Source organism: Gymnoscopelus microlampas (assembly GCF_963454915.1).
Source record: "Gymnoscopelus microlampas genome assembly, chromosome: 13".
NCBI lineage: Eukaryota > Metazoa > Chordata > Actinopteri > Myctophiformes > Myctophidae > Gymnoscopelus > Gymnoscopelus microlampas.
In genome coordinates this window covers 36323392-36341524 of record NC_139950.1, presented here as the reverse complement: position 1 = coordinate 36341524, position 18133 = coordinate 36323392, and the positions used below count along the sequence as shown (strand labels likewise).

The window sequence follows — 18133 nt, the reverse complement described above, 5'->3', positions numbered from 1 at the left end:
GTATGACGTTGCTTCCGATGGATGCTCGCGCTGCATTCCTTTCAACACACACACACACACACACACAAGGCACTGTAATGCTATCAGGAAGGAGGATCTGTTGTCATTACTTTACATCGTAAAGTAGTTTTACATTTAATTGCCTCGGTTCATTTGATGGATAGAATGTACCGTGGCTTCCCAAACCCAGGGGTGCACCCACCTCCACGGCCGTCCGGCCAGCAGCAGCCTCCTGCCCGGGGAGCTCACCCCTACTACCCCGGGCCTTTCGGTCCGGGTCCGCCACCCAACATCCCGCCGCCTCTCGGACATTTGAACCCCCGACCGCCGTGTGGACCCGTTTTACCCCCCGGGGGGTCGGACGGTCATTACCTCCACAACAGGCACAACGTATGTATCTGGAGGCCCAGCCGATGAACGTTTTATTGCTGTGTGCGTACAATTGAACCTGTTCTCTCTAGCTAGCATCACGTGCTAGCACACCATAGCTAGCGTTATCTATGAAGCATAGCAACTCGTTCTGTTATGCTACTGCCTATACTGCCGTCTGTTTTGATTGAATACTTTATTAGATAGAAATGCAAACAGCACTAGTTATAGTCAATATATTTGGGCTAAAAAGGATAACAGTAAAAAGTCCTGGGAACTTGTTTCCATTGTGGCTTATATAAGTTTTCTATTAATCAACATAGCATAAAAAATAACAACAAAATACAATATCATCAGCAACTGACAGCATTATTTGTCACAGCCAGGTTAAGGCAGTATAACACCCACAATACTAGTAAGGATTTTGCGGTTCTGATATATTCTGGTTATGATTTAAATGTTCCATTATACGTGCATAGTTTAGATTAAAGGTGAAATCATGCAAGTCTAAAGTGTGAGGCTATGACGTGCATGATGCTTCCTCCAGGAAATTGAATGTCTTTCAACTATAGCTGATGGCACAAGACTAGAGTGAAGGAAAAACAAACAGTCCAAGCAACATTACAACTCACAGTTATTTATGACCTTAATCTAAACCAGTGCTTCTCAACCTGTGGGTCGGGAACCCCAGGGGGGTCCCCACACGATTTCTTTATGGGGTCGCCACTCCAGATGACAGTAAAGTGACAATTTAAGGACTTTCAAGAAAGAGGCAAAAATTGTGAAAATAGCTGATCTAGCTCACAGCGCCTTGCAACGTGCAGATCTGCTATTTTCACAATATTTAGCTGTGGGAACCAAGTTAAACTACATGGCACATGCTTCAACTCCTACAATTCCAAGTGCTTGTCAGGGTGGGGGGTTCCAAGTTAAAATATGATAATTTGGGTCCTGAAAAGGCTGAGAACCACTGATTTAAACCAGTGGTTCTCAAACATGTTCATGTCAAGAAGTGGACCCCCATTTGAAAATATTTTGTGCCAGATACCCCCATAAAATATTTGTTTTTGAACCACTGTTCTAAACCGTTCTCTGTGAACATGATGAATGATGACCTATATTTGCGTGCTCCAAAAGTACATCTCTCATCCAAATTTAGCAGCATTATTTACAAATTTTGACTACTAATTTACCAAAATCTCAAAGCTTAAGCCATAATTAAATGTGTCAGGACCTGAAACAAACAGTTTGATTGATTGATTTATTGAATACTTTATTTAACAGTTTGCAAAAAAAGCACAGAAAGTACAGTTCCATACAAAGGGATGCTAAAAAGGATTAAATCCAAGAAAGCACTATGGCTTGTTTCCATTTGGGTCCTGTGTATTCAATTCATCGAAACATTTACAGTAGCGACAGACAAATAGAAGTGACATAGAACTGAAGTGAAGCAGCTAGTCTGGCATTGTAAAAGACTTAAATTATATACTACTGCAAGTTGTAGCTATGTCTGCAAAAGGCAGTGCAACTTAATGCATCTATTGGTTCAATTCTTACTAATAAGAATTTGGCATTATACTAGCCTTATTATTAACACATTAAATAGTTTTCTATTCAAGTGTGTTGTTTATTCACTGATTATGATATTTACTGTACAATATAACAGATTTTAGTGGAATAGCTTATTTGAATTTAATGTCAACTATGCAAAAATGTACACTTTATGGGCTCTTTATGATTGAATCAAGCTTCATTAATTCAAAGCATAATAAGGCACAGTAACTTGTTTTCTTTTTTCTCAACTTACCTGATTGATCAAGCACCATAGAGAACATTTCTTACCAGGCAAACAAGGTTATAACTTAAGGGTATTGAGGTCTATTATCAATGAAATGCCCCTTAAACATACGGTAGGTTCCAGCTGTATCACAAACATTTAAAATTGTAAAAGAATATTCAATGCAATGCCAATTATGTAAATCACTTAAATGAATGCTGAATACTCCTGCTCCAGACTCAACCCCACTGTAGCAGCTTCTCCACAGGCCATAATACAGGGATGACCATGGGCAACCAACAGCAACAGATCCCACAGTGGAATCACACTGGAACACTGAATCAGAAGGATAACAGGTGTGTATGTGTGTCGTGTTTGTGTGCTGGTACTGGGAGTGATATTTGTTAATTGAACCCTGTTAACAGACACTGAGCCCTCTGGAAAGGACGTTCAGCTGACATTTAAGTTGCTAACTTTCTAAGCAAGTATAATAGTTTGACTGAGTTAGAATGTGGGTGCTAAAAGTGATTAAAATGCTGTTGATTTGTCATGGGGCCAGGTTGGTGGACTCAGATTCATTATTAAACATTTTGATTTGCTGATGGCGCACAGTATTTTGAAAGCTGTGTATTCTGTTTACAGCGAAAGGGCTGGTGAAGAATTCCTCAGATGTCTTGCAACTAACCAACCATTCCCAGACTATCTGAAAGGGAATATGTCATACAACCTAGCTGATGCATTGAAATCAGCAAATGCATTGCAGGTAGGGATAGGACGATATGAAAATTACATGTCATGATTATTGTGTCAAAAATAATTGCGATTAACAATATTATCGCGTTAATCAAAATATGCTTGAAACTCAAAATGCCACTTTTGTTAACCACTTGAACCCCCGGCATCCCTATTCTGGGGGGAACGTTCGCTAAGAATAGCCGATCTACAAGCTCACAACGCGTTGTAACGCAACGCGTTGTGAGCTTGTAGATCTGCTATTTTTGGAAGTTGTGCTGAATTTGCAGCTCAACAAAAGCTAATTCATCCTAGTGCATGATGGGGGACAATTTCACGATAGCTTAAAATCTCTGCGGTAGGATTATTGTGAGCGTTTTTTATCACGATAAACGATAATGACAATTATCGTCCCATCCCTAATTGCAGGCAGCAGTTTCAACTGACCCCGAGTTCCAGAAGCACATAATCAAGAGCAAAAGCCGGAGCAGAAGCCGTGGCAGAAGCCGTGGCAGAAGCCGTGCAAAAAGCCGTGCCCGTAGTAAGAGCCGGGTGCGCAGCAGAAGCCGGGGCCGAAGCAAAGCGAGGAGCACCAGTCGAAGCCGAGCTAAGAGCAGGCCAAGAAGTAAAAGTCGCGCTCCGAGCCGCAGTCGGGGAAAGAGTCGGGCAAGAAGTAAAAGCAGGGCTCGCAGTAGGAGCCGGAGTCCGACCAAAAAACGGGCACGGAGCAAGAGCCGAGCCAGGGCCAAGAGCCGGGCCCGGAGTAGAAGTCGCAGTCATAGTCATGGAAAGAGCAGTGCCAAGGAGCACCGCAACGGAAACAACCAGAGCCATAACTCCTACTCCAGTGGCTGCAACGTTAGTAATAGTAATGCATCCACAGGCAATGAGAGTCTATTCCAGGGTCTGCAACGAGTAATGAACAGCAAAGATCTGGAAATGGGACTGCCTGCCCTCAAGGATGCTATCCGCACTATAAAGGTAATGCTTATCTCTGTTTTCCATTGAATGTTTCTTGGAACGTCGTCATGGAATTGTAGAATTGTATCTACAAGACATCAACAATCGGTTAGTTTGTTAGAAAGGAAAAACCTCATTAGTAGTAACACTCAATTGTGATTTTTATCAAAATGTTGCTCAAGTAGCTAGTGAAAAAAAGTGAAGATGATACCATCAGCTATTCATTCGTTAAAGTGTTTCCTATGATTGCCTCTATTTCACAGGCCACAAGTCAAAAGAAGGATGTTAAGGTGGAGAGTGTTTCCAGTGATCAAGACTCTGAGTCCTTGAACAATACTTCGACGTATGATAGACCAATGGAAAACGACAGTATGCTCCTCCCCCATGAGAGAGTGGGCATTGATGTTTCCTGGCTCCAGGCAAGTAATCAAGAAGTCTCACCTGCACCTGTCCAAAAAGTTGATGACGTTGATGACGAAGAATTCCTCTATGGGCATGAAGACGGAGGGAAAAGAATGTACACTCACACTGCTGCACCTTTTGCATCAGTTTCTCAATCTCGGCAGCGCACCACCCCCCAGCATACACAAGTTGAGTGTTCCCCTGCTCGTAGCCAGACACATTTTCTCAGCAAGCCCATGTTCAATAGTCTAGGGGATCTACTGGATGTGAAGCAGCCCGTTCGCAGTGATTCACCTAGCCAAAACACCACTAAGACAGACCATAGACTTAGGCAAGAGTTGCCGCCCTGTGGCCCCGATGAACAAGAGTATGAGAAGATCCAGGGCTTGCTGAAGAACTTTGGTCTGAATATGGGCATAGCAGACATCAGCACAATGATGACAAAGATACAAGACCAGAAGAAGGAGGCGAAGCAGCCTTCTCCCCCTCCACAACCTACTAGTTGTGGGACAGTACCGGCAGGGTTGGGCTTTGCCACAGCAGCAATGGGGAACACGGGTGTACGGCATGCACTCGAGTCTCTGCAATGTTTGATCAAAGGTAAAGCTCATGTCTTGAAACGGGCGTAAAAGATGAATGTCTAAACTTCTCCTTTACTTGCTTTGTTATGTCCTGGCTGGCCTTGCATTTCAGAAATATAAGCAATTGTGGAAGCTGATTTTGTCCTGTTTTTGTTTCTCTCCCAATCATCAAGGCTAAGCTTATGCTAATGTGAGAGCTGATCCAAGATGTTTACACCATTGTTCGAAGGCAGCCACTTTTGATGCAGATATATTTTTTCTCTATGGTCTGGATGCTTTTCACACAGAAACTACGATTGTGGTATGTAGTATTATGCTGTTATGCTTTTTTTTCTTCAGCAACAAAGGAGAAGCGGACAAAAGGTGACCCTCATGGCAGAAGCGACTCTCCGAAAACTATTGTCAAACAGAAGGTAGCATTTGGCAATATTCAATCATATTTACATTTACGTAATCCATTTCTATAAATATTTGTTTGAATTGCCCAATCAATTAGTATGTTGAATGTTTGAATCCTCCAGGATCCTGATGACGAGGAACGGACAAAAAGAGAGAAACAAGCAAGAATGAAGAAGATAGAGACCCTGTTGAAAGACCTGGACGCACTGCTAAAAGATAATGGTATAGTGTTTTCCTCCATGGCACTCGTTTCTCTCCAAAACCCATTGGATCGTTCTTTTAAATCACAGATCCCTCTCCCGTGCATTTGCAGGAACAGATTTCATGATTCCAGTGATTGGGTTTTACTGCCAGAAATGTGAGGAGTTCATTGGAGATCTGAGTACAGCTGAAAGCCACGCGTCAACTCACTTCCATAAAGACTCTAGCGTTGTGAGTATCCCCTTTACAATCCTGTGCAAATGCACGGGATTGCATCTTTTAAATGCAACAGAGGAGATCTGAACAGGTTGTTACTGTTGTGTTCATTAATGTAGTAGTCACAGTTCTCAGATTTCCATTTGTCTCCATATACAGTACATTATACTACAACATGGATGCATACGTATATATACATACTATACATACTGTTCATGCTGTTGATATCTCTTCAGAAGCAGCATACAGACAAGATGGCTGAAAACAAAGGACACTCACTCCCTCACAGTAGCAGCGGTAGCAGACACCCCCACCATTCCGACAGGAAAGACTCCGACAGGAAAGACTCTGACAGGAAAGACTCCAGAGATTCCAGTTACCACAGAGATACAGGAGACCACAGGGACCGTCGAGATCACCATGGAAACCAGAGGGATGAGAGAGATCACAAAAGCTCTGACCCCAAACACAAACACGACAGCGACTCCCGGGGCCACAGACACGAGCGAGAAAAGATCGCCGTGAGGGAGGGAATGATGAAAGAGAGATTGCTGATAACAGTGTCCCGTGGACAGTCACCTCCGAGGTCTGGCATGAAGGAAGAGATCGACAAAGGGCAAGCTTCTGGAAAGCACAGCAGAACCAAACAAGAGGACACCGACGGCAAGGGAAAATCCTCCACGAAACAGAGTAATACACAAGAGTCTGATGACAGTAGTGATAGCAGCGATGAGGAGAAAGGAAAATCATCGGGAAAGTCGCCCAAAAAGAAGAAGAAGAAGAAGGAAAAGAAAAAGGACAAGAAGAAGAAGAAGGACAAGCATTGACCCCCATCTTCATGTTATTTTTATATTCTTTATTTAGATTGTAGAGTACTGTATAGAGAGACGGGGAAGCCATGGACAGTGAGCGGGGAGACATGTGAGACAGGACGGAAGTTGGATTCGAACTCTGGTCCTCCTGAGTCACAAGGAGCATAATTATGGTCAGTTGCAGTGCATCCCGCCCCCATCTCCATGTTTGACTTGCCCTCTGTGATGTGTATGGCGATGGAGCCAGCTGACATTTCTCACTTGACGAACTTGGACCTGTTCTCCTTTCATTTGTTAATCTTTTCCAATGGACTTTCTATTTACTTTAAAGCAGATTAGAAAAATGGGGATACCCTTGTGCTTGAAATTGATGGTACCTGTATGCTCATTTTGTTAAATGAGTGCCTGAAGTTGTTTATGACCTTAAAGCTACAATCCGGGACTTATTTTAAAAACAAAACATTATTTTAATCAATCTGTATAGAAGATCATGATAACACAAATTAACTAGCACATTTGCAGTGTTTGGACTTGGAGGTTGTCTTACTACTAGTCCATTTTATATGTAGGACACCGTCACCTACTGTTGTCAAATTTATTTGAAGTAGACGGCACACCAGGTTGGACACTAGATGTGCCGCCATCTTAATTGTAGTTTGGACAACATTGCAATTAACTGACTGTCAGGAGAGTGAGACGAATGACATAAAAGTTATGGATTGTAGCTTTATCTCTCGATTAGATATCTTACAATAATGCCGCAAGTCTTGAGTATGCCCCATACCCTAAATTAGCTGTTTAATTTTAAATTGTGGGACTATTTTGTTGTCATCAGTTGTTTACCGTTTCTGCTTGTTAATGTTGCTTTGTTGTGTATTAATATGCACATTTTTGGCCCTATGTCAACATTGTCACATCACTCTGACCAGCAGTGTAGTGTTCCAGTGTATTTTTACAGTTCAATTACATTCTCATTTCCGCAACTTCACATTTCAAGCCTAATAATGAATAAAAACGGAACACAGATGTTTGTGTTCTGTAATGTTTTCACATAAACGGTACAGAAATAGGTTGCACATACAAAATACTTATAACAACTGCAAGTTAACAATTATGTTATGGTTACCAGAAGAAACCAAAGGATGGCATGACAGTTGCTTATGGATGTGCAAAACTGTCCAAATCGTTAAACATAAAGTGGAACTAAATTTATATTAATTTGCTGTATTCACAATACAGCCTGTCAATTCTTGCGGTTATTTTTCCGGCCCAGCATTGTGTATCCTGTTGACAAACCATAAACCATCATCTTCCCCTCACAGAGATCTGCTGCAGATCGGTGATAATTTTGACGATCAACCTGGTTTCTTTCCAAGCTTTTCAAAGTGAAAGCCGTATTGAAGTTTCTTGTGAAGTACTTCGGTTTGCACTGATGTTGCCGCCGCCAGCATCACTCAACATCACTGTCGGTTAGTGCTGCTGGAGTAAGGCGCCGTATCCGCAGAAAGCATTTTTTGAGCTGCCACTGCGTTTCTGCCATGCATTTCTATGGTGTGCTGGAGTGCTCCTCTTCCCAGTGCTGAGAATCGGGTTTCAGTGCTCTGACACAGCCTAGGCTGTTATGAAGATGGGTGAAGTCGTCATCAGCAAATAACATTTATTTTTTTGAGTGGTGCCAACCACTCCTACATTTGACTTTGTCCGTGTGTCCGTATGTCCGTCCGTATGTTTGAGCACGGCTGATTGATCAAGTTTCACGTGACACGTGACAATATGTTGTCACGTGACAACATATTGTTGCTGATTGCAACACAAGGATGCAACCAGTTACACTTTCAAAGGCACCACTCTCTTCACACTGGGTGTGATTTTTAATTTACATTCTGTGTACATTGTACAACACACACACACACACACACACACACACACACACACGCTTGTTCTACGATCTAATCTCAAGTATTTGAAGAGCTACATATATTTTTGTATACAAAATATCAATAACAGATTGCAAACATTTTATTCAGTTCTGTGATAGTTTTAAAACCCAATCCAGGATTATTTTGAATAATTAAATTAGGGCTATATTTACAGTTTACAGTACCTCATAATCAAAATCCATATTTTGTCTTTGGGATTTTCCTATGGGACTACCTTTGCTTACTGATTAAAAGCCTTTGCAGACAGGTTGCGATTAGTCAATCAGTTTTTACTGCATGCGAAAAGACGCACGAATCGAACTGGGTTTGATTGAAGAAAAAATAACGCATCGCCGCAGCCACTTGCCACACGGCAAATTCGGAGCCGGTGTGCATGAGGTCATAGAGAACCATGTGTTCATTTAAAAAATGATATTGTCCGTTTTTTCCATGCGAAAAATCACACCCTGTCTTCTAGTTTGGCCGTAACCCCCATTAAGACCGGGAAAGCATCTGTGTCATTTTAGATTTAGCTATATATCGTCTCTGATTGATTGAATACTTTATTTAGAAGAATCCTGAGAAAAAGCACATGGAAATACAGTTTACAATACAAATTGCACAAATCTGTCGGGTGGAAACCTCATATGTGCAAAACTCTTACTTTTCAGGATTCAAATTCAAGCTCAAAACGCGTTGCTTCGCGTAGTGTTGGCCGTGCCGCGTTCCGAGCTTGTGGATTTGCTACTTTTTATGCTTTTGTGTTAACCACTTAAACCCCAGCATCCATATTGTGGAGAACGCTTTCACAGAAAATAGCAGATCAACAAGCTCACAACACGTTGTGAGCTTGTTGATCGGTTATTTTCACGTCTATTTTCAGCGAAAGCTTTCCCCATAATAACAGAAAAGACACTAGGGACTCTACTCAATCATATTGGGTTTAAGTGGTTAATGATGCCTCTTGACAGCTAATCACAGCATCTTCATTGATTGTTATTAACTACAGAGTGACTGCAGTAGCACTGCAGTACCCATGATCACTTGGAGGCCAGTCTATGACTTCAGTAATATGACGTCATATTGACGACAACAGGGATCTCCTAAATAATATGGGGATCTTTGGATTTAAAGATATTTTTGGAGAGCCGCTGATCCGACCGACTTCACATTATAGGCACTGCATTCCTTCTGCTTTTTGCAGATGAACACCGAGTTTGAAGTCGAACAGTTCTCGAGATATGCAAAGGACAGACACACGCAGAGATTTTGCGTAATTTATAGAGATATTTGTGCAAATAAACAACACTACCCTTAATTGGCTATTTCCCAGGCTGTCCTCTTTTTCCTTGGTAAGTTATGTACCTTCATCACATTTTGGGAGTGGAGTAGCACAAGCTGCCATTATGGGTCCTTTGTGTTGAGTCAAATATCTTTTGTGGTACTTAGAAATAGTCTAGCTGACATTCAATGTGGGCTGTGTAAACACTTGAATGATATTTGAGTGCATCAATTTCATGATGATTTTGGCAACTAATTAACACTCAGAAATGTGGGCCTGTTTTGAGACATCTCTATCATGCTGCTATCATCTTTGGACAATTCACAATAGGCTACTGTTCTCACCTTATGCAATGACCTTTTTAAGTACAATCAGATAATAAAACTTAATTGAAGAAAAAGATTTGAAGCTTATAGGGTAATAATGATTTAGGGGCAACACTGTGCCCTCCTTCCCCCCCGAACATGACTTTCTGCCAATAGGCACAAAGTGGACATAGGCTACACAAGAACAGTGAAAGAAAATAAAACATGAGAGCAAAAGATTTAAGATGTTTTATGTACAGGAGCTACCATACTGTAGCCTAGAGCAGTGTTTCCCAAACACTAGGTCAGGATCCATTTTTGGGTCACAGTCCCATTTTTATGGGTCGTGAAGATACCCCTTTTTTGTGTTTCTTATTTACATAAGGTTTTCACAAACAAAAAAATCTAAATTAAAATGTCCATGAATTTAAAAAAGTTATGAAATGGAGAAAAAAAGCTGATCTACAAGCTCACAACGTGGTTGTGATGGGACGCATTGTGAGCTTGTAGATCTGCTATTTTCACTATTATTGAAATAAGTTATGAAGGTACATACATTTGTGTATGTTTGGTCCCAGGGTTACAATAAAGATTATCTGTTGGATCTGGAAAAAGTTTGGGAACCCCTGGCCTAGAGAGCCTACTACGTTTTATGTCTTTGCCATTTCAGAAAATCAGGTTATGTATATGAAATGTAATCTGATACATCTCTTTGAATATTTACAGGACAGAAATAATATTGACATTCTCATAAAGGTAAGAAGGTCCTACTAATTCCAACAATTTGCAACTCCAAGCTGTTTTAAGTGACAGGAATTTCAGTAGACAGAAGATTGACTAGTGACTAAGTATATTAACTCAAGTAGCCTACTTTTACTTTACATTAGTTGGCCTATGTCCATTTTTCAACCGTTCTATAAATCTCAGAGGCAAATATTATACTTTTTATTCCTCTATAATTATAGACCAATTATTTGTTTACTAACATTGAGACTGGATGCACAGGTGATTGTTTCACGCAATCAATTCTCAACCTGTTGTTTTGGGGTGCGCTGGTTTCAGCACACCCCAACCCCCTCTTGTGTGTTGGCTAGTGATGCGCGTCCTAGCGAGACCTGAGATGATGGGTTTCATTGCGCGCATACTGGTTGCGCGCATACTGGTTCTTATCAGTGTGACGTCGTCTGTTAAGGGGTCTATAAGTTATTTTGTAGATTTAGATTATTACAAAACATACATTAACCAATTAAGCCTTAATTTATACTTCCCTATTCAAAAATATCTATTTTACAAAGATTTTGACGAAAAAAAGGAAAAAAAAACATTTTGGATAACATGGATGGACATTTTGCATAATGAGAACTTTTAACTGTGATAGCTACTTTAAGCATATTTTGATGCTAATCCTTTGGTACTTATAGTCAAGTCATTTTTTTAATAAAATACTTTTACTTGTAACAGTATTTCTGCACTTTTAAAAATCTGAGTATGCCTACTTTTTCCAATTTTCCACTACTGGCCATTGGTCACTTGGCAATTTTTGCCGCAGACAACCCTCCCGGTCCAGGCGTCTTGCTACGGTGGTTTCCCCCATTTTTGATGAAAATGTTTTGGTTGACATTTATTTATTTACTTTTGTAATTAAGGTTCAGCGAAGCTCCGCCCACTTGTGCTGAAGGCAGTGCTGCAGTGAGAGAGTACCGGTAGGCCTGTGGTGGTTCCGCCGTAACCGGTCGCAAATAAACAGAATGCCGAAATCCGCTCTCAGTCGGGAGACATTACAGTAAGTACACAATTATGTTGTATGTATCATTTTCTGCTCACCTATGTCTGTAAGATTGCACAACAGATATATTATTTATGTACGCAGTGCGCCGTTACTGTCTGACACACTCATTGTAAATAATCTCCGAGCTCGCTGGCTGCCATGGACATGGATTTTCCGGTTTTCAAAATAAAAGGGTGAACTGGTTTAAATTTTTTTTTTACACGTCAATGTAGCATTTATTTTACTAATGCAGAAAGACAGTGCTGGAAAACGATGTACTCAGTGTGTGTGTGTGTGTGTGTGTGTGTGTGTGTGTGTGTGTGTGTGTGTGTGTGTGTGTGTGTGTGTGTGTGTGTGTGTATATATATATATATATATATATATATATATATATATATATATATATTATATATATAATTTATGCCTTTTTTTAACAAGTTAAGCTTATCTTATTCCATAAATGGAGAAAGACAGTCTGCAGTAAACATTCAAATGTTTCTTCAGGATGGACAGAGCTGTAGGCTTACCATATTGCTCAGTGATGATCATAGAAGTTGAAACGGCTTTGGTTTAATCTCCCATACATGTCTTAATTACTTTACAGAATTCTTGAGTCTATGTGGGCAGAAGGAGTGAAGAGCTACAGTTCTGATGAGAACAAATATAAAGTCCAGCAGGTGGCTGCAGCCACAGGCCTTGTGGACGAGCAAATAAAGGTATAGTATTGAGTTGTTGTTGTTTTTTTAGATCTCATTTGCAAACAAAGAGGGAGAGAATTGTAAAAACAAGAAATGGCTGGTCCACTAGTCAAGCGGTTTAAACATAGTTAACCCCACAATTCTAATTTTGTTTTGTTTTGATGTCATAATGCTTGTAAGAGATTATCACCTTTCCATTATTATCCTGCATTTTGTGTCAGTCACATGTCATGCCTGAAATATTGCTGAAACATCTCTACCTTGCCACCTCATGTAAAGAGCTCTTTACAGTTTAATCATGGCCAAAGTGCCCAGTGATTTAATTTTAAAAGGGTGTCATCAAAGTGCAGGGAAGTAAGACCGTTTGTTACATTCACCATATCTCTAATCTCATGAAAATGTAAATGTCAGCCCTAATCTTCTCAATTATTTTTTATTATTATTATATATTTGTTCTTCTATAAAATAGCCTAAAAGAAAGTGAATTACTTTGAATCACCCCTTCTCAATTAACAATTACAATTTTGATAACCAGCTAGAACAAGGCACAGGGGCGCTGTGTAAGTCGTGGGTTGCAGCCGTCAGGGCCCAGGGAAGCTGCTGGGGGGAATACAGTTTCTACAAAGTTTCAAATTTGTTGTGCTCCTTATGGGAAGGGAAAGCGCCTATGGAGGTACACTCCACAGAGGCCCCTCAAAATGAAATTCCAATTTGGGGTTGATTACATGATCTTTTTTTTGTAAGAAATAGTCTACTCCCACTCATTTTGGAAAACAATTACAGGAAAGTGTTTGGAATATTGAAACTTTTGGCGCGCTTGTTACATGACTCCCAAGATCATGTGTACCTAATTTGGTGTGGGGGGGAAAAGGGGAAGGAAAAAAAAGAGTGACCCTTTGTGGCACCCGCTATGGATCTGAGTGAAAATGCTTTTGACTTCTGTGTTGTTTAGAGGCCCCTCAATGTGATTAAAATGTAGGGTCAATCAGACGATGCCTTCATGATATTTGGCATTGTTAGGCCTCTGTAATAAAAAAGATAGAATAATAGAACAAATGAATGAAACTCAAAAGCACAGGCCTTCATAGGTTTCAGCCGGACTGCCCTTGACTTTCACTTTAATATTAAAGTGAAATATTTCAAACAATATAAAACCTGTAAAAAAAAAATGTGCGGGTACTTCCTTTGCCTACTGGTAGCATCCACAAGAAATTGATTGATCCAGAGATTAGCTGCAGACACTCACAGACAGGTTTCTAGATGGCTCGCCCTCCTATAGAGCTACGCTGTAAAAAAATATTCACAAAATGTGAACATTTTACTTCCTTGGCAGCATACAATTTGATGATGAATGTTTCTCTTGGTTTGCGACATTATCTGCAGACAGACAGACAGACAGAATAATTATGCTTACAGGAAGGAGTCACACCATTCCTGAAGACAACCGTAGCAGTCGCCTTGCTGTTTGGCATTTGCCCCGCTGGTGTGCTTCAGCCACTCTCGAAAGCTCTCCTCCTCCTTCTTTAACACCAGGAACTGGCCAAGGACAACATAAGCCCTGTCAAAGTGCTTCTCTTCTAGTCTTCTCCCAAGTGCTTCTCCAATACCCGCTAGTGCCCTGACAGTCTTGTCCCCCATAGGCTCCGCCACAAAATCCCTGTGTTTCTGTGATGTTGACGACATTGCTTCCTTCTCTAGTTGGTGGTGACTCGTTCAACTGCCATCAATTTATTCTCAAATGGACGTTGTATTGACGATGTCATAATGATGATGTCAATCTTGCACAAATATGGAGTTTCACAACTCCATATTTGGATGATGGGTCGGAGATTATGAATTCACAAAATGTGGTAAACATTCACACAATGTGAAAAATATTGACTTCATTGCCCTACTGGCAGCGTGCACAAGACATTTGCCGATGATCGCTGTAGTGGTTTGTGAGATAACCTGTGGACAGACGAACGCCATCATACCTAAATCTTAGTGGGGCCAAACATTTTGCCATTACATGAGATCTCATGTCTACATATCCACATGTCTGAGACTACACTTTGTTTTGTTGTATTGTCCTTGATAAAGGTTTGGATATACAACAGGAACAGAAAAAAGAGGGCTGAAGGAGATCAGACGAAGAGGAAGCGGTTGACTGCCTCCAAAGCAAGCTGTTCTGTCAAAGGTATGGGCCTATTGTATGATAACCTTGGCTTACCTGATTTCATTCTCCCACGTCTCTCCCACTTAGGTTATTACCGATAGAGTGTGTGTTAATAAAATGAATTAACCAATACCACTCCTTACCACCTGATGATATAGATGGTCAGGAGTTCCAATGAACCTGATTGGCCTTGTTCACGGGAGGGAAGCCGGGTGGGTAGGGTGATCATTGTCTTTAGCCACTCCTGCAGATTGTTTAGGGCGCCTGTTCGGCCTGAAGAACTTGGTCGGATAGCATGTTCCTCTTTTTACGTTACGCACTCCTGGTAAAGCTCCTCACTGTCTGATGAAAAGAAGTTGCTGGCCACTTCATGTGTATCAAAGGAGACGTGCTTGTCTACACCCTCCCATATGACCAACTGGTTAGCAGTGACAGGGACTACCCATTTAGGGAAAATTGGGAATTAGCATAACATCTAAATTAGGGAAGAAAATATCTCAAACCTCTTTAGCAAGACTTATTTTTCTGGGGAAGACAATGAAATATATATTTTTCGCTGAAATGTTGTCTACTAACCATCTTCATATGAACTTCCACAGACAGAGATGCAGAGCCCAAAGGTCAGCAGGTTACTAAAGAGGCTAAAGGTCAACAGGTTACTGAAAGGCCCAAAGGTCAGCCGGTTATCGAAGAGGCAAGCCAGGCCAGCCCGGAACAGGCTGAGCTGGAGGAGGAGGAAGGATCATTTGACGAGGAGACAAGCAGGGCAATAATGGACCTGCCTCTTGATAGCAGAGAACAGCAACCAGATGCAGCAGCTCAGCTCATAACAAGTGTTGAGGATAAGGTGAGTGTTCAGTACAAACACATATAATATATATTTAATATGTATTTATTATGTTACTAGATCCACAAGCAGCCTGTTGAAAATAAAGTCAGTTTTTATACCTAAGCACCTAAGCACAGTGGAACTTTATGTGCTTAAGAGTATTCCCCCTTAGCTTTTTAACTATATCTTAACAAGACACAAAGACACAAAACAGGACAAAAAAATGATATATACAGTATATATATAAAAAAAAAATATATATTTTTATTCACATTAACCAGGGTATGTATGCCACACGTCAAAGTTCTATTGACTGGATTCTTTATTGATCTATCTATTGTGTTGGTTTAAATTGGATTGACTTTCTTTCCCAGAGTGTGTGGAGACGTGAAGGAACTTAATTGCCACTATGTGCGTGTATAGTAGCTAGGTGCAATATTGAGCGTGCTGAGATTATTTATTTTCTCTTTTAAAGCATTTAATTCAATATAATGAATAGGAAACATATATTATCTAAACATATAAAAGGAGAATTGTGTTTTTAGTAATAAGATGTATGTATTTTTTAGATAGATAATCTATATTGATATAGCTGAATGTTACAAATGTTACTATTGTGCTTACAGTAGCTAAGAAGTATGGTTTTATGAATATACTTACTTGTAGTTGTTCAGAAATGGTGCAATTAATTCAGTCACAGTGCTAAAGGATGAAGGGCTTTCTCAACTGTTTTATTAAAGCAGTTTCCTTTTTTAAATAATGCTTTACTTCCTTGTAAGTGCGTCTTCTGTATATCAGGATCAGTAAATCTGTGATCGAACTTGAAATACTTGACCTCATGGTGTTTTGAAGGAAACCGTGAACACGCATTCATGTGAATTAATTTCATTGATTGATTAATTGAAAAGTAATTGTAGAACAATTGCTAAGAAAATCGTAAATAGTTGCAGCCCTAATCACGTGCATTCTGCATAAATAAACTCTGTTTCTATGGACTTGACTAATTGTCTTTTTTCGACAATAAGACCATGTTCAGCATAGGAACTGATAACCATAATTATGTGTTTGTGGCAACACTCATTTCCTTTTTTTACAGATTCAAAAACTTCAGGCCAGTAACTGCGAGGTCCTTGTCATGGTCTACAATCAACGCAGTGGTTCCTTGTTTACCACCGGGACCCCCAATGGACTGGAGTTCCTTAACTCTCAGAATCCAGCCATTCACTGGCAGTTTGCGACGGCCATGTCGACTTCTTCCTGTGAATACAATTTCAACTGACATTCTGTTTCAAATGTGTTGTTTAAATATGTTAAATAAATGAACTGTTTCTTTTCCTCTCAAATTCCTGCTTTTATAACGATTTGAGGCCTATGTTGTACAGTTACTGATTGAAAGTTGGAAATAAAACACTACTCATTTTATGAGGCAATGTTGAATATGATTGAAAATCACTTGATTTTGTTTACTTGACATTTTGCCGAATCCAATGAGTATCCAATGCATTCCACTGTAATTAGACAGCCATTATTTACTAAAAATGCTACCTAACAATGGATGTATTAAGCCGCATGAGATACCACATTTCGGATACAGGCACCTAAACATTATGGGAAACTCAATGTTAAATTGGCAATTTTCCCCAAAATGTTAAACAATAAAGAATAAATGTATGCTTTGGAAAATGGTCAGAAATAATGTAAACTATACATAATGTGAACATGCATGGTACATCATTAACAGACAAAATGACTGGCTTGCAACGGGTTTGTAGCAATTGTATAAAATGATTATATTTACAAAAACTTACAATACAAAATGAAATATAAAATAAAGTTCTCAGGTGCCCACTTTTCCAGTTACTTATTTATACTGTTAAGCCCAACTTCCTGCTTTGACAAGGGGAGATATTGTGCTTCAGGCAATACTTGTCAACCAGACAGTATGTCTTATCTGACATTAAGTCACAATACAATTTGGCCAATTTGGTATTAAAAAGGTCTTAAAAGTCATTAAAATGTAACTTTAGAAATGTGCCCAGATACCCTGTATACACTTATACTGTATGTTGGTTTGTTTACTGTTGAGAGAGAAAACAATGTTGCACACTAATCATCTGTGGACCCCCCAAAATAAATCCCCCGGTTTGGGAACCGCTGATCTACAGTACGATTGACGAAGCATCAACTTAGGAAAGTTCGGGGACCTCTTTTCTTCATTTAGCCAGCCTTTATTGGCACGTGTTGAAACACCAGCTTAGACCGAAGTTTTAAAGGTCCCTCCCTCATTCAAGCCCAGGTTTCATCAGCACCAACACCAATTTTATTAACTTCATAATACTACTTGAGTGTAAAAACCTTATTGGATCTCGAATGTCTTAAACTGTACAAAAGAAAGAAAGCAACTGTATGATGACTTACCAGAACTGGGTTGAATAGTATTCAGTATTCGAATGATACTCACTGACTTTCTACATTGCTGGTTCTCAAAGTGGGGTCTGGTTGGGGACCCCCAGGGGTCCTTGAGGTGGTTCCAGGGGGGCCCCAGCTAAATTGGTTAATCTAGCATAAAAATCTTGTTTAACCTCTATATGCCTATACATTGGCTATTTGAAAATAGCAGATCCACAAGCTATGTAGATCTGCTTTTTTTTTTTTTTTATCTTGAAAAAATGTAAATCTTTTGTCCCTGGCACAAAATATGTTTAGATGGGAGTCACATACATAT

General features: G+C 40.1%; 3 protein-coding genes across 3 annotated transcripts; 2 read left to right on the top strand and 1 right to left on the bottom strand.

Moving 5' to 3' along the window:
• Nucleotides 1–27: 27 nt before the first annotated feature.
• On the top strand, nucleotides 28–7784 carry LOC311058946 (uncharacterized protein). The gene is made up of 9 exons (XM_084076502.1): nucleotides 28–390; nucleotides 2384–2502; nucleotides 2789–2909; nucleotides 3308–3859; nucleotides 4102–4840; nucleotides 5161–5234; nucleotides 5343–5442; nucleotides 5534–5652; nucleotides 5874–7784. Exons 1-9 carry the CDS (start codon nucleotides 157–159, stop codon nucleotides 6462–6464), a joined length of 2649 nt encoding a protein of 882 aa, XP_083932628.1. The 5' UTR covers nucleotides 28–156; the 3' UTR covers nucleotides 6465–7784.
• A 3389-nt stretch (nucleotides 7785–11173) lies between these two features.
• On the top strand, nucleotides 11174–16869 carry LOC311058948 (uncharacterized protein). Its single transcript, XM_084076504.1, has 5 exons — nucleotides 11174–11738; nucleotides 12328–12439; nucleotides 14504–14600; nucleotides 15179–15426; nucleotides 16505–16869. Exons 1-5 carry the CDS (start codon nucleotides 11704–11706, stop codon nucleotides 16685–16687), a joined length of 675 nt encoding a protein of 224 aa, XP_083932630.1. The 5' UTR covers nucleotides 11174–11703; the 3' UTR covers nucleotides 16688–16869.
• On the bottom strand, nucleotides 13819–14451 carry LOC311058207 (barrier-to-autointegration factor-like). The gene has a single exon (XM_084075571.1). The coding sequence runs from the start codon at nucleotides 14102–14104 to the stop codon at nucleotides 13832–13834; it is 273 nt and encodes a 90-aa protein (XP_083931697.1). The 5' UTR covers nucleotides 14105–14451; the 3' UTR covers nucleotides 13819–13831.
• Nucleotides 16870–18133: the final 1264 nt, after the last annotated feature.

Coding starts and splice junctions, on each gene's coding strand:
- LOC311058207 (XM_084075571.1), bottom strand. CDS start 14,104: ATGTCGTCAACATCACAGAAACACAGGGATTTTGTGGCGGAGCCTATG.
- LOC311058948 (XM_084076504.1), top strand. CDS start 11,704: ATGCCGAAATCCGCTCTCAGTCGGGAGACATTACA. Junction 12,440..14,503: donor TTGTGGACGAGCAAATAAAG/GTATAGTATTGA, acceptor TCCTTGATAAAG/GTTTGGATATACAACAGGAA. Junction 15,427..16,504: donor TAACAAGTGTTGAGGATAAG/GTGAGTGTTCAG, acceptor CTTTTTTTACAG/ATTCAAAAACTTCAGGCCAG.
- LOC311058946 (XM_084076502.1), top strand. CDS start 157: ATGGATAGAATGTACCGTGGCTTCCCAAACCCAGGGGTGCACCCACCT. Junction 2,503..2,788: donor CTGAATCAGAAGGATAACAG/GTGTGTATGTGT, acceptor TTCTGTTTACAG/CGAAAGGGCTGGTGAAGAAT. Junction 3,860..4,101: donor ATGCTATCCGCACTATAAAG/GTAATGCTTATC, acceptor TCTATTTCACAG/GCCACAAGTCAAAAGAAGGA.